Source organism: Antechinus flavipes, chromosome 5, assembly GCF_016432865.1.
Source record: "Antechinus flavipes isolate AdamAnt ecotype Samford, QLD, Australia chromosome 5, AdamAnt_v2, whole genome shotgun sequence".
Lineage (NCBI taxonomy): Eukaryota > Metazoa > Chordata > Mammalia > Dasyuromorphia > Dasyuridae > Antechinus > Antechinus flavipes.
The window spans coordinates 202,437,175-202,452,247 of record NC_067402.1 but is presented as its reverse complement, the minus strand read 5'-3'; the positions used below and the strand labels follow the sequence as shown (position 1 = coordinate 202,452,247).

General features: G+C 32.7%; 1 protein-coding gene across 2 annotated transcripts in view; it reads right to left on the bottom strand.

Annotated features, from left to right (window-relative positions):
• Positions 1-15,073, bottom strand: part of NELL2 (neural EGFL like 2) — a 138,782-nt gene that overhangs the window by 100,625 nt on the left and 23,084 nt on the right. For both annotated transcript variants that reach the window (XM_052000392.1, XM_052000394.1), the window contains 6 exons: positions 5,602-5,775; positions 5,417-5,513; positions 2,871-2,943; positions 2,622-2,704; positions 2,187-2,315; positions 810-912 (listed from right to left, as the gene is read on the bottom strand). In XM_052000392.1, coding sequence (XP_051856352.1) covers positions 810-912; positions 2,187-2,315; positions 2,622-2,704; positions 2,871-2,943; positions 5,417-5,513; positions 5,602-5,775 — 659 coding nt within the window. The remainder of the gene's footprint in view (positions 1-809; positions 913-2,186; positions 2,316-2,621; positions 2,705-2,870; positions 2,944-5,416; positions 5,514-5,601; positions 5,776-15,073) is intronic.

The following is a 15,073-nucleotide window of genomic DNA, read 5'->3' as shown; positions in this document are numbered from 1 at the left end:
AATAAATGTTCTCCTGGTTCAGTTCACTTCACTTTGTATCAATTCATATGTATCCTCAGATTTTTCTGAAACCAGGCCCTTCATCATTTCTAACAGCACAACATTTCATTTCATGAGAATCATATATCATAATTTATTTAACTAATGTCCAGTGGTAGGCATTCCTCAGTTTCAAATTCTTTGCCAACATAAAATGAGTTGTCATAAATATTTTTGTATATGTGATTCCTTTTCCTTTTTTGTTGACCTATTTTCTTTCTGTTATATCACTTGTTAAACTCATTAATTCCAAGGGATTCAATTACCATTTTTAGGCAAATGATACCCCAATTTATATGTCCAGTTGCAAGGAAATTCACGGGTCCTTTTTGCTAGGTAAGGGCCATGGCTGTGGTCCACTCTAACATTTATTTAATAATATCTTATTTCTCATTGTCTCATACTCACAGATCAATGAATTATCTGCCATTTTGAATCATGAAAACCATGGTTTAACTCCGTTATTGTGGATAATAAAGTGCTCTATCTTTTAAATATTTTGAAATTTAAATGATAAATTACTTCTAATACTGTGCAAGATATCTTCAGAAAAACAATTCATCCAAACCATATTTCTTCTGATTTGTCAGAAAATGTTAAATTGGAGTGAACAGGGTTAAGAGCCCAAAGTAGAGAAGGTGGTATCCTTATTTCCATCCTTTGGGGGAGTTGTGAAGTTTCTCCAGATTTAGATAATGATATTTGAATATTTCTAATTTCAAACTCTTGTTTTAGACGGAAAAAGTACTTAGCTAAAAGTTCATGCTCACATTTGCATTCCTTACAGCATTTGCCATCCACATATGCAAGGGCAGACTTAGGTGGACAATCAGGAAATGAGCAGGCCAGTGCTTCACATTGGATGGTGCCATTCTAAGAAGAAAATAATACAAATAATGTTGGACAAAAATTCTAGTTTCCCTATCTTCAAGTATATTTAATCTGCTACTTAAATATTAAAGTATTCAATACATATTGAGTTAAATTATAATTCAATTATAATAATCCCGAACAACATAAAATGTTGGTAATTACCTTCCTGAATAGACTTTACAGACAGAAATATTTATCTTTTTATTTCATATACATGGAGACATAATATCCTAATTTGAATTATCACAGGTATATAATTTCTTTCTAATTATACACACATATATATACATATATATGCATACATATATGTATATATTTTAGAGAAAGATATATATGTAATATATGTATATGAGAGACAAGTAGAACATCAAAAAGAAACATCTAACCAGTTTCTAATATATGTAGAGATATGCATTTCATGTAAATATATATGTATTAGAATGCAAAACACAGATGTTCATATGTAGGGCTAAGTGATGCAATGATTACAGTGCCAGGTCTGGAGTTAGGAGGACCTGATTTCAAATCTATTCTCAGTCACTTCCTATGTGATCCTGGGCAAGTCATTTAACCCTATTTGCCTCAGTTTCCCCCTGGTAAAATGAGCTGGAAAAAAATGGCAAACCCTCAATATCTTTGCCAAGAAAACCCCAACTAGGGTCACAAAAAGTTGCACATGACTGAAATTACTGAACAACAATAATAAATGTGTATATATTTGCATATATTATACACACAATTATATTTGTATACAAGTATATACTCTATACAAATATGTGTATATTAGAAAGATTTATATGCAAATAAAAAGATTTTATGTATCTTTATGATTTGCATCAAAAATGGTTTTTTAAGTCACATAAAATACTAAGTTACATGTAATTCTTTCTATGAGAGAAGTCATTAAACAACTACGTTCAACATCCTATTTAATTACAGAAGATTAATAAAAGTATGAAACAGTTCACAAGAAAGGTATAAGGGCAGTATCATTTGGGGGAGTACCTAACAAATTTATTTAAAATGACAACTCCAAATATTCACCAAAACTCTATTTTAATAGCATTTTACAAGTTATAGTTGTTTTGATAACATAGAAAGTGATTTTTAAAAATTATACAAAATGCATTAAGATTTGATTTACTTGTAGGCAGCATAGCATTCTTAAGGAAATCTATCCTAAAATTTTTACAATCATATTGACTTTATAAATTTTAAGAGAAAAGATAGAGGCCATATGAAATCTTTAGATTCCACTAAAATTTCAGACATACCATGCAAGTGCAGTTCTTACAGCCATCTATCCAAGATTCGGATTCTTGGTAGGTAGTACCCTTCATAGTGCAAGTCTTTTCACAATAGCAGTGATCCAATTTATTCATCCGCTGTTCAGCATGGGATAGCTGTGTCATAAACATGGGTTGAGTGCTCATCATGACAACTACTGAAAAACCTAAAACATTTCTCTTCAAGGCAAACATTTGTTTTTAGAGTAATATAAATGATAGAAGGTCTAATGAGGAGTCTTTTTAATTACAAAATTCTAGATAGTATTGTTCAGAGAAACTTTTTAAGAAAAATCTTCATATTTGTTATCTTGAATTCTATTTTGGAAAGCTCTTTGTGGGAATACCAGAAGTTGCAAATGAAACTCAAGCGAACCCTAAGTGTTTTCTAAATCCAATCTTTGTTTCTTAAAAAAATATTACCTTAGCTGATGTTTTGGCCAAAATGTCTTGTAGCTCCATTATTTTCTGCACAAGCCCATGGAAGTCATTACAAGTTGGACATGCTGGAATTACAAACACTACATTTATCAAGTTCTATTTACAAGAAATCCTTTCTGGGTGTCTATGCTGACCCCTAATATATAGGAACAATTTTAAAGTTGATTTACAGGACAAAATTAAATAAGAATCATACTTTTCATTACACAGTTCAAGAATTAACAGACTTACTGCGATTAAGATCTGGACACTGAGTAATAAATCCCTGGGGCATGACAAGTAATTGCACATCTTGCATTATTCCCTGTGTATGAAAAAATTACATATGAATATATATATATATACACATATATTTTATTTTAATCTGTCAAATTATGTACATCAAGGTTCTTTAAAGAATAAATGGAGTACAGAGAAAAACTACTTTAGAAGTAATTTTTTTCTGAATACATCATTTCTACACATATTAAATGAATACATCATTTCAGCCACATATTAAAAAATACCATCAAGAATGTACTCTTGTTGACAATATTTTTAAGTTTTACAATTAAATGTAATGTTACAATTGTCAGTAGTATATATTTGGACATATTGTTTTTAGTTGGCCCTTGCAGTAAAACTTGAAAATGATCTATCAAAAAGCAATCTGAAAAGCTTTCTTGATTTTAAAGGCTCTAATGCAGACACAAATTTTTAAAAGAACCAAAATCAGCACGACAAAGAGAATATATTATATGTATACCCTTATATATGTTAAAGTTAAGCTATATAATAATAGAGATTTTAAATTTCACATATAATTATATTTTTCTTTATACATAAAAAATGTTACTTGGGAGATATAAAATGTTACATTTGTGCTAGAAAAAAAGAAAGAAAAACTGAGTTACAAATACTATGATTGTTTAGGTATCCTTTCTTTAAATTTTGATCTTTGTCTTAGTTCTTATTTTCAAGTATTTCTTGATTCCAAAAGAACAGGAGATTTACCAGCTGCAAAGAGATATGCTGACAAGACTTTAGGAGACTAAGAAGTTTAGCATGAAACTTGGGTGACCCTGGGCAAGTCCTTAATCCCAATTGCCTCAGCAAAAATAATTAAATAAAATTTGTAAAAAAATAGTTTAAAATTGGTCATCCTATTAGACACAATCCATTTGGTTATTTCTCACTACTTCCATATTTTTTTTTAATTGATAGCTCATTTGATTCACAAGCAGAATCAAAATCAATTGCCAAATGCAGCCCTCCTCAAATTTCTTGGTTCATGATGCAGTATTATTATTATTATTATTATTATTATATAGAAATTATATGTTTATAATTTCTATTTAAACAGCATATTTCTACATATATACATATTTGTTATATGTACATATATATACATACTATTAGAATTTGGACATTTTAGGTTGTCAACTGTTGAAATTTGAAACATACAGCTTCCCTTCAATAGATATTACCATTTTTGTTGAGTTCTTTTCAACTTCAAGGTCGCGTTTTGAGATTAGTTTTTGTTTTTGTTTTTTTTTGCGAGGCAATTGGGGTTAAGTGATTTGCCCAGGATCACACAACTAAGAAGTATTAAGGTCTGAGCTGTGTTTGAACTCAAACTCTCCAGATGCCAGGGTGGATGCTCCATCTAGGTGCCCCAAGATTAGTTTTTACAAGTAAATTGTATTTATTTTGTGAAAACTATGCTTGTAGACTAAATCTACTAAGTATGTAAAAGTTAAATCATTTCCAAAAAAGTAATGTACAAAATTTAATGACATATAGTAAAGTTCATGGTCAAAACATTTTAGATGTTTTGACAATTACGGTCAATTATAATAACACCTCAAAGCATATTAAAGTAAACATTGTCCCATGTCTAGGGGATTTATCATTGAAATGTTGGTATCTTTCTATCTATTTACCTATCTGACTGACTGTCTGTTCCAAAAGAGATCTAGTCATCCTGATAACACATTTTTATAACAGAATTATTAATTTTATAGACTAAATTACAGAAGTGAAATTTGTTGTAATTATTCTTCTTTCCAATGCTTGTGTCTGAATCTAAGTTTTTATTTGTTATTATTTTTCCTTTTAAAACATTCACTCTCCCCAGGAGTTTTATTAATATGGCACAAAACATTCAATAAAGTATTAGAGTAAATTTAAATAAGTCACTTAATCTCTCCGATTCATGGTTTTAAAATTTTGGTGGATTAGATGATCTCAAATTACCCTTCATGCCTTTAAATGGGTATTAGAAAATTCATGGCTACTCTCATGTTTTGGTGGATATACTAGGTTTCTGTAGCATATTATTTATTTATTATTATTTTTCCACAGCATTTTAAGTTTCAAGGAGAAAAAAAGAATAAGTGATGAAAAGCCTTGTCCAAATATTAACAACACCTGAAAAGAAGTCTCAAAGATAATATGGAAGATGAGGATGAGGCTATTTATGAATAGATAAACATATTCAAATAACATTTTTGCCATATTGAAAATTATATTAACTTGAATTTCTTTTCTTGGTTATCTCATAAGTGTCCAATTAATGACAAAAATTAAACATATAAATGAGGAAAAAAGATTTCCTGTGAAATAAAATAATTAAAAATGAAAAAAAAATGTCCTCCCCTTCTGGAAAAGTGTTAGAGTAAATTGCTAAAATGAATGAAAATCCACTCCTTGTAAAAGTAATCATCTTGCCCATTCTTCATATAGAAAGAATTTACATAATACACTTATTTAACTTTATTTCTTCCTTGAAATCCTACCTTAAAGTAACCATGTGCATTATTCCTTTGTCCTAGCCAAAATGTTGTGTCTAAAGGCAAATCCATGGATGGTTTTTCCACCACTCTTTCATAAATTCTGCATAAAATAAAAATGGGAAATTAAGCATACTTCTTGTTTTCACTCTATAAGCCCCAATCATTCTATACAATCAGTTTGCACTTACTTATTACAATCCACATGTAAAATCAAATGTGAGGCACTAATGGCTAAGGAGAGTCTGTGCCACTTATCATCAGCCAGAATGTAAGGAAACACTTCTGTTTGAGTTTGTTTACCGCCTGAATGGTAATGCAACCTGATTTCATTTCGATGACCACTGCTTTCCAGTTCCAGGTATCTGTAGCACAAATGAAGAATTACATTATAAACTATTCTTCCACAGTGGAAATATTTGATACAATAATCAATGGGAAAGTAACTTGGTTTTGATTAAGAGCATTAGGAGAATAACCTGGAGAAGTAAAGGCTGAGGTTAACCCTAATTTAATAATCATATTAAAGAGCTATTATATGGACATGAGAAGTCTCTAATCCTTTATTTCTAATCATGACAGAAAAGAAATAGCAAAAAAAAAAGATATTTAGCTTAAATTCAATCCATCAAACATTAAGTGGATAAAAATTTAATTTAAAAAATTAGAAATTCAACACACAGAAGTCATTTAATCTCTATTGTATTGTTATGCCAAAAGGTATCTTCACTTTAATAATGCTTTGGGTATCAATGCAGATCATCCAGGGTTTCCACCTGGAAAATAATACTAAGATATCAAAGGAAGAGGAGCAATCCATGCCAGCATGGTTTTAAATAAGTTTTATCAAGGAGACCCTTTCATGCCTTTAATGGCATACTCTTTTTTTTTTAATAACTTTATTGACAGAACCCATGCCAGGGTAATTTTTTTTTACAATATTATCCCTTGTACTCTCTTCTGTTCCAATTTTTCCCCTCCTTCCCTCCACCCCCTCCCCTAGATGGCAAGCAGTCCTTTACATGTTAAATATGTCACAGTATATCCTAGACACAATATATGTGTGCAGAACCGAACAGTTCTCTTATTGCACAGGGAGAATTGGATTCAGAAGGTAAAAATAACCCGGGAAGAAAAACAAAAATGCAAGCAGTTTATATTCATTTCCCAGTGTTCTTTCTTTGAGTGTAGCTGCTTCTGTCCATCCTTGATCAATTGAAACTGAATTAGCTCTCTTTATCGAAGAGATCCACTCCCATCAGAATACATCCTCAAACAGTTTCATTGTTGAGGTATATAATGATCTCCTGCTTCTGCTCATTTCACTTAGCATCAGTTCATGTAAGTCTCTCCAAGCCTCTCTGTATTCATCCTGCTGGTCATTTCTTACAGAACAATAATATTCCATAACATTCATATACCACAATTTACTCAACCATTCTCCAATTGATGGGCATCCATTCAATTTCCAGCTTCTAGCCACTACAAACAGGGCTGCCACAAACATTTAGGCACATACAGGTCCCTTTCCCTTCTTTAGTATCTCTTTGGGATATAAGCCCAGAAGTAACACTGCTGGATCAAAGGGTATGCACAGTTTGATAACTTTTTGAGCATAGTTCCAAATTGCAAGGAGAGCTTACTCTTGAAGCTTTTCCTGTGAGACTTCAAGACTTTGGCAGTTCTCTGTGCCAATCCCAGGCCAGGTCAGATATTATATAGAAACAGAACAAAAAAGGCACGATCCTTTAACAAAAATGGTCCAAAGTCACATGGAAGTTTTCTATAGAATATAGCTATAGTTGCTGTTTCAATAATTTTTAAATTGATTCCAGAATTCTCTAAATAAAAAATCATATTTATCCACTAAAAGTGATAATATTTCTTTCTTTCTTTATTCCCTCAATTAGTTTTTTTCACCCCTGTTGCTTTAGGTAATGTTTCCAGCACTATATAAAAACTAACAGTGAAAATAGGTATTCTTATTTACCATTGCTCTTATTAGAAAGGTCTCTTCTTAATCTCCACTACATATAATGGTGCTATACTATATGAAAGAAGAGTCCATTTTTTCCCTCTATAAAATTACATAATTTCCAGAAAGAAAATAGCTCTTTAGTGATACAGAGAATTTCCAAGCAGTCTTGAAGAAAGGACTAGAACTAAATAGAAAATTTAAAATACAAGCAGAATCAAGAGAAAAAGAGTATTTTTGTTTCAAAAGAAACAAATACATTTGAACAATTAAAGGAGCCTATGTGCAGAGTAATAGAAGAAAAAGAAATAAGTATCTTCTTAGAATGGCAATGCTTTAAGGTTCATAAGTAGAGTTATGAAAGATAGGTTTTGGTTGTTTTTGAACCAATTTGATTTTCTTCTCTTTTTTCTATCAGACTGCTGGTCACCTATTTTTTTTCTCCAAAACTAGATATTTTTGCTTTCCTAAATTTTGTGAAGGTTTTAATGCCCTTCTTACAGCCAAGTTTTGTAAAATTGCCACTTTCAACTGAGAAAATATATGAACGTCTTTCCTCCAGCAGTAATTTCCAGAGATTTCTAACTTTTCTAAAGACCTGACTACAACAAAACAGGTGATCAGCCAGTGATAGAAAAAAAAAAGGAAAATCAAATTATGTCAAAAACAACCAAAAAAGAACAATTCAAACCAACTGAAAATGAAATAAAGAAAACTATTTTTCTCTTTAGCTCAAGATAGAATGAAAAATCTTCAAGAAAGGTCAGTTTCACTGGGATGAAAAAGGTGTTCAGGCCAGCTCAGAAAGATTATGGGAAAGCTGGTGAGAGAGTCTCAATCACAGCAAGTCATCAACTAAGATCCTCAGTCCAGAGTCAGGTAGAAGAGCAAATCAGTGGGGCAGCCTCCAGGCCCAGTTCAGAAGGCAAACTCTGGGAAACCAGGCTGTTTCCGGAAAAGAGCAGGAAAAGCTATTCCCTTTCACACACAAGGACCCCTGGGTCAAAGCCAAGACTCAGAGCTGCACAGGGATTTTGGATAGTGCCCTTTTTGCCCCAGGAGCAGAGCTCGACCAAAAAAGTTAAAAAAAAAAAAAAGAGAGAGAGAAAATACCAAAAGAAAAGGAAAAAAAAATAAGCAAGAAACAAAAAAATAACCTTGACCATAGAAAGCTACTATGTTGATAGGGCAGACCAAAACACAAATTCAGACAAGTACAGAATTTCCCTGGAGAAAATCTCAAAGAATGATATGAATTGGTCTCAGACCCAAAGAGGCTTCTTAGATGTGCTCATAAAAGACTTTGAAAAGCAAATAAGAGAGATAGAAGAAAAATGAGAAAGGAAATAAGAAGTATGCATTAGATAGTCAACAGCTCAGAAAAGGAAAGAAAAAAAAGTTGTCTGAAGAAAACAACTACTTAAACAGTAGAATTAACCAAATGAAAAAAAAAAAGATACAGAAGCTAACTGAAGAAAATCACACATTAAAAACTAGAACAGGGCAAATAAATGGTAGCATTCTGGTTTTAGGCAGTAAGGATGCTGCAACTATAGAGTGAACAATTGAAAAGTAGTAAGAGAGTAGGAGTGATAAAGCGGGCAACTTCCAAGATATGAGATGGAAAGGAATCACTTGTTCACCTAAAAACACTGACAAAGAGAAAGGCTACTTCTTCATGTGAAATGAGTAAAAGACAAAGCAGAAATGTTGACTCTTTCTAGACATACATAAATAAATGTCTTTCCCAACATAGATAAATGAAAAGTGTGCTTGAGCTCCAAAATGAAGATAAATACCAAACAACAAAACAAAAAAAAAGGAAGTCATAAATGGTAAAGCCTTTCCGAATGTCTACTTACATACATAGAAAATCACAAACTAAACTTTGTCTTTTAAATAATGAAGTCCTGAGGTCAGATTATGGAAAAGAGGTTCTGCATCTGAGAATTGGCAGAAATAAGTAGTCTTCAAGGTTAAGGTTTATGTACATATGCAGAGAAATGTCCCCAACTTTAAAATCAGTAGTCTATGTACTACAATAGAATTCAAAAATTAATGAATTTGTACAGGAAGTTGTGATTTTTCATGTTTGTTTAGAAACTTGGGGAGATTATGAATTTCTCTTGGGTTCTGCAAATTTAATTCACTAATCAGCTTTGTTAAAACATCAAATCAAATTCTGAATGAGATAATGAAAAAAAAGTTAATGTATCTGATTTTTCCAGTCCAGGACAGTGTGGGAATACTGAAAAAGACATCTGCCTATGGACACTAGGTGGGAGGTCAGACAGAAATGAGCATAAAGGAAGCACTACCAGATATGATAGGCAGGTTTTTGGTCAGCACACTAGCCACAGCAAAAGCAGCAATGACAAGAGTGCTAAGGGAACTAAGCTCCAAGTCAGAAAGATATTACAGAGAATTCCTGTGCTATCACTAAGAGCAGAATTGGACCTCACTGGCAGCTCCTCTGCCTATTACCCAATTTTTGGGTCAAAGTTCTAGGACAGAAAGAAACAGATAAAATCTTTGGTCATGAGGGAACTTTGGCTCTATCCGGGTAAGAATCATAGCATAGACTACAAAGATGATGAAGAGAACTCTCTGCAGATGATTGTAGAGGGCTGAAAGTCTTGAATTCATGCACTGAGGTCCAGACAACAGAGCACATAAGGCAAATTACCAATTGGACAATACTCTATAAGCATATATTTGGAAAATGGCCCTTCCCACTATCCTGTGCTGGATCAATAATTGGTGTATACAGAGAATTGTAGGAGGGACTAGGGGGTGGAGTAAGACCAGCCAGGGTCACTCTAAGTGGGAGACGATGGAAAGTTGCAGAGATTCTGCTTCCATCCAATTCGATCCCACCTCTAAAGACCAAAAATAAAGACTAAGGACTTTTGCTTATACTGACTCAGGCTGATTCTAAGGTATCCAAGGTGCTAACCTGGTCATCACAGATGACACCACCTTTTAAAGTACTAAACATCTACAGGAGGGCAGATAGGTGGTGCGGTGGAGAGAGCACCAGCCTTGACACTTAATACTAGCTGTATGACCTTGGGCAAATCACTTAACCCCAATTGCCTCAGCAAAAAAAAAAAAAAAAAAAAATCTACAGGCCCTAGATCTAGCCATAGAATCTCAGTCTAACCATCCTTCTACTCTTCAGACATGAGAAAATCCTAATTTACATAAAGGGTTCAGTAAAGAAAAAAGCTAGAAAACATGAACAAACAACACAAAAGAAACTGACTTCCAGTGGAGAGGGGGAAGCTTAAGGCATTACTCACAAAAAGATAGGAATTTGAAAAAATCTACAAGTAAAGCCTCAAAAAACAATGTCTATTGGACATAAGTGCAACAGGACTTTCTATAAGAATTAAAGAGATTTTTTAAAAATATATTTAAAAATATTTTAAAAATCAAATGAGAAGAAAAAGGAAAAATTGGGGAAAGAAATGAGAAAAATGTCAGAAATTTAGGAAAAGATAACCAATAGCCTGGCAAAAGAGGTACAAAGACTTACTGGAGAAAATAACTTAAAATTAGAATTACTCAAGTATAAGATAATAATTCCAAGAAAGAAGAAAACAAAAGCAAAATAGAAAAAAGTAAGATAACTAATAAAAACAACAGACCTGGAATATTGATAAAGAAGAGATGATTTTAAATTTTATTTTTAATTAATAGAATAAAACTAAAATTTCCACAACATAATACAAGAAAAAAAAAAAGATGATTGCAGATGAGAGTGCAAAACTTCTATGCACAATTTACTATTCCATTCAAATATATAATAAAATTATCATATGACTTTTTTTCCTCTTCTTTCTTTCCTGCCTGCACACTCTAGAAACAGACACATTAGACATGACAACTTGTTCAACCATTCTCTAATCCCTGCAATTTCCAGTTCTTTGCCACCATGAAGAGAGTTGCTATAAAGATCTTAGAACATATAAATGCTTTTCCTTTTCTTTTAATCATCTTTGGAAATAGAACTAGTAGTGACATTGCTGTGTCTCAGGGTATCTTGGAGCTTAATTCTAGATTGTTCTCTAAAATGGATGGTAGGTATGGTACAAAGAATTGCCACAGCCCAAATAAAATTTGCAGCTTCTAATATATATTTAAGGAACTTCAAGAGCAAGTGAGAAAGTATCCAGGTAAAATTTATATCTTGCATGTCCACTCTCATAGTAAACTTCCCGGTCCTATTTTTGATAGAAATTCAAAGGCAGATAGTCTTTTAACTAAGTTAGCCAATACTCCTTTTTATCAGGAAGCCCAAGAATCTCATTCTAAATATCATCAGGCTGCTCGAGCTTTACATTTACAATTTGGGATAACAAAAGAGAAAGCCAGGAGCATAGTAAAAAGCTGTACAGCTTGCCTTCCTTTATATGCTTCTATGCTCTCTCCAGGGAAGAACCCTCATGGTTTGAGACCCAATGAAATTTGGCAAATGGCTGTGACCCATTATAAATCTTTTGGTCGTGTGTCTTTTATCCATGTTGTAGTAGACACCTTTTCAGAATTTACTTTTGCAATACCAGCAGCAAAAGAGACAGCCCGAGTGGTCATTGAATTCCTTATACAAGCCTTTGCAATTATGGGTGTGGCACAAGCAATAAAAATAGATAATGGCCCTGCATATACTTCTAAACATTTTGCACACTTTTGTACCCAGTATCAGATTTTACATACCACTAGCACACCTTTTAATCCTCAAGGTTAGGCAATAGTAGAGAGGAGAAATAGAGACATTAAGACACTCCTCCAAAAACAAAAGAAAGGGGGAGCCACAGATAACCCTAGAGAACTTCTAAATTTAGCTCTCTATACCATTAATTTTTAAATTTTTCATATAAATGCATTAGCTCTAGCAGACAGGTTTTATAACCCACCAGAAGGGTGTCCAGGGTGAGCAGCTCCACTATCTTTAGATAACTGCCAAGTGTGGAGAGATCCAGAAAGTAGTAAATGGAAGGGACCAGATAGGTTAACTGCTTGGGAGAGAGGATTTGCTTGTCTCTCTATAGGTGGAGAAGGAATCAGATGGGTGCCAATGAGCCATATTCGCCTTTTCCATTGGAGAGAGACAGAAAAGAGAAAAACCTCAAAACAAAGAAGAAGACCTAAAAAACATCTGATACTGAAAGAGCATGGCTGATAATAAGACTGTTGCAGAACTTCAAAACCAGCAGGAATCATTGAATTCCCTGATACATGATGAGACTATTGCAGGACTTCAAAACTTGCAGGAATTAATAGATTCTCTGACATATGAAGTAATGGACAATAGATTGCTTTTGGACAATTTCCAGGACTTATGGACATGTATAATTCTTCATGTTGATTCATGTTGTTTGTTAAATCACTACTAGCCTGTGCTATATTGTTATGTGCTAATGTAATAACTCCCATGTTGATGGATTTATATATACCTGTTTCAAATGAGACCCTGCAGATACTTGCTAATCTGATTTGATTACCCATTTCCCTTTGGCGTTTTCATCTCCCTTCCTGAGACCAGGGAGGGTATGATCACCTCCTTTTTTAGTGTTCTCACCCCCTTTTCAGAGAAGTCAGGAAGGGCATGATATTTTTGTTTTTGGGGGGTCCTCACCTCCCTGAGAAGTCAGGGAGGGCGTGACCACCTATGTTCTAAAACAAAAGAAAGCAGGAGATGTTATGGGCCAGAACTATGTACTTGAAACAAAGATTCTTACAAGGTGTTAAATCAGTGGAATTGATGAGATAATGGTTATCTAGTTTAACATGGTGCTCAATAGTTCTCTAAGTTCAGTATGATTGATTTAATCTTACAACAAAAAATGGTTTCCTAGTGATACAATGATTGGTCTACACTCAGGGTAGAGCATATAAGCTGGGACAAACTCAGTCAGGGAAGAGCCATATTCACTCACTTCATCTTCCAACACTATGGTGGCAGGTTCTTCCCCTTCATTTCTCCACTGAGACCAAGACCTGTCTGAGCCAGAGACAGAACATCACAAAATAGTCTATAAAATGTCTCCCTTCCCCCAATTTTCAGCTTTCCTGCTGATCTTGGCTAAATTTGTTTTATTTATACAAGATCTTTGTATTTTAATGTAATCAAAATAATCTATTTTATGTCTAACTTTGCTTTTTATTGTTTATTTATAAATTGTTGACATATCCATAAGCCTGACAAGTAATATGTTGCATGCTTTTCTAATTTTCTTGTTATATCTCTCTTTTTATCTAGATTATGTGTCCATTTTGACTTATCTTGATAAGTGATGAAAAATATTGATCTACACCCAGTTTTTGCCATCTTGTATTCCAGTTTTCACAATAATTTTTTTTACCAAATAATGAATTCTTATCCCAAAATCTTATGTCTTTACACTTATCAAATACAAGATTATTGTTTATTTATTGCTATAAATTGTATGTCTACTCTATTCCATTGAGCTATTTTTCTGTTTCTAGCCAGTACTAGTAAGTTTTGATAATTACCACCATATGATATAGTTTAAAATGTGATACAGTTAAAGATCCCTTTCTTTCCTTTTTTATATTGTTTTCTTTGATATTCTTGACTTTTTGTTCTTCCTAGTGAATTTTTCTTTACTTTTTCTAATTCATTAAAATATTTTATGATAATTTAATTGGGATGGCATTGAATGCATAAGTAATAACTTATGTAGGCAAAAATGTCATTTTTATATTGGTCCTGCCCATTAATATTTCTCCAATTATTTCAATTTAATTTTATTTGCTTAAAAATATTTTTATAAATAATTTTTATAGTTGCTGGTTTTATTTGGCAGGTGTACTCCTAGGTATTTTATACTGTATAGAGTTATTTTAAATGGAGTATTTTTTTTTTTTTTATTATCTCTTCTTGCAGAGTTTTGTTGGTGACAAAGAAAATTGCTGATGGGGATTGACTTTATTTCCTGATACTTTTCTTTCTTACTTTTTTTTTTCCTGAGGCAATTGGGTTAAGTGATTTGCCCAGGGTCACCCAACTAGGAAGTGTTAAGTGTCTGAGACCAGATTTGAACCTAGGTCCTCCTGACTTCAAAGCTGATGCTATATCCACTGCATCATCTAGCTGCCCCTCTGATACTTTTCTAAAGTTATTGTTTCAATTTTTTAGTTAAGCCTTTGGCATTTTCCAATTATGTTGTCTACAAAAAGAGACAGTTTTATCACTTTGTTCTCTATTCTGATTCCTTTTATTTATTGCTATTGCTAAGATTTCCAATACAATATTGAATAATATTGATGATAATATTGATTTGACATGTGACTTTACTAAAAACCTTCTAGCTTACCCCCATTACAAATAATGTGATGATGATTTTAGATAAATTTTTTTTATCAATATAAGGAAAAATTCATTTATACCAATATTTCCAAGTGTTTTTCATTGAAATGAGTGTTGAATGTTATCACAAGCTTTTTTTTTCTGCATCTCTAGATATAATCAAATGGTTTGTTACTTTTATTATTGATATAATCAACTATGTTAATAGTTTTCCTTATGTTAAACCATCCATGCATTCCTGTATAAATCCCACTTTGTCACTACACATAATCTTTGTTATATATTGTTCTAATTTTTTAAAATAATATTTCATTTAGGATTTTTGCCACTGAAATCAGTAAAGAAATTGCTC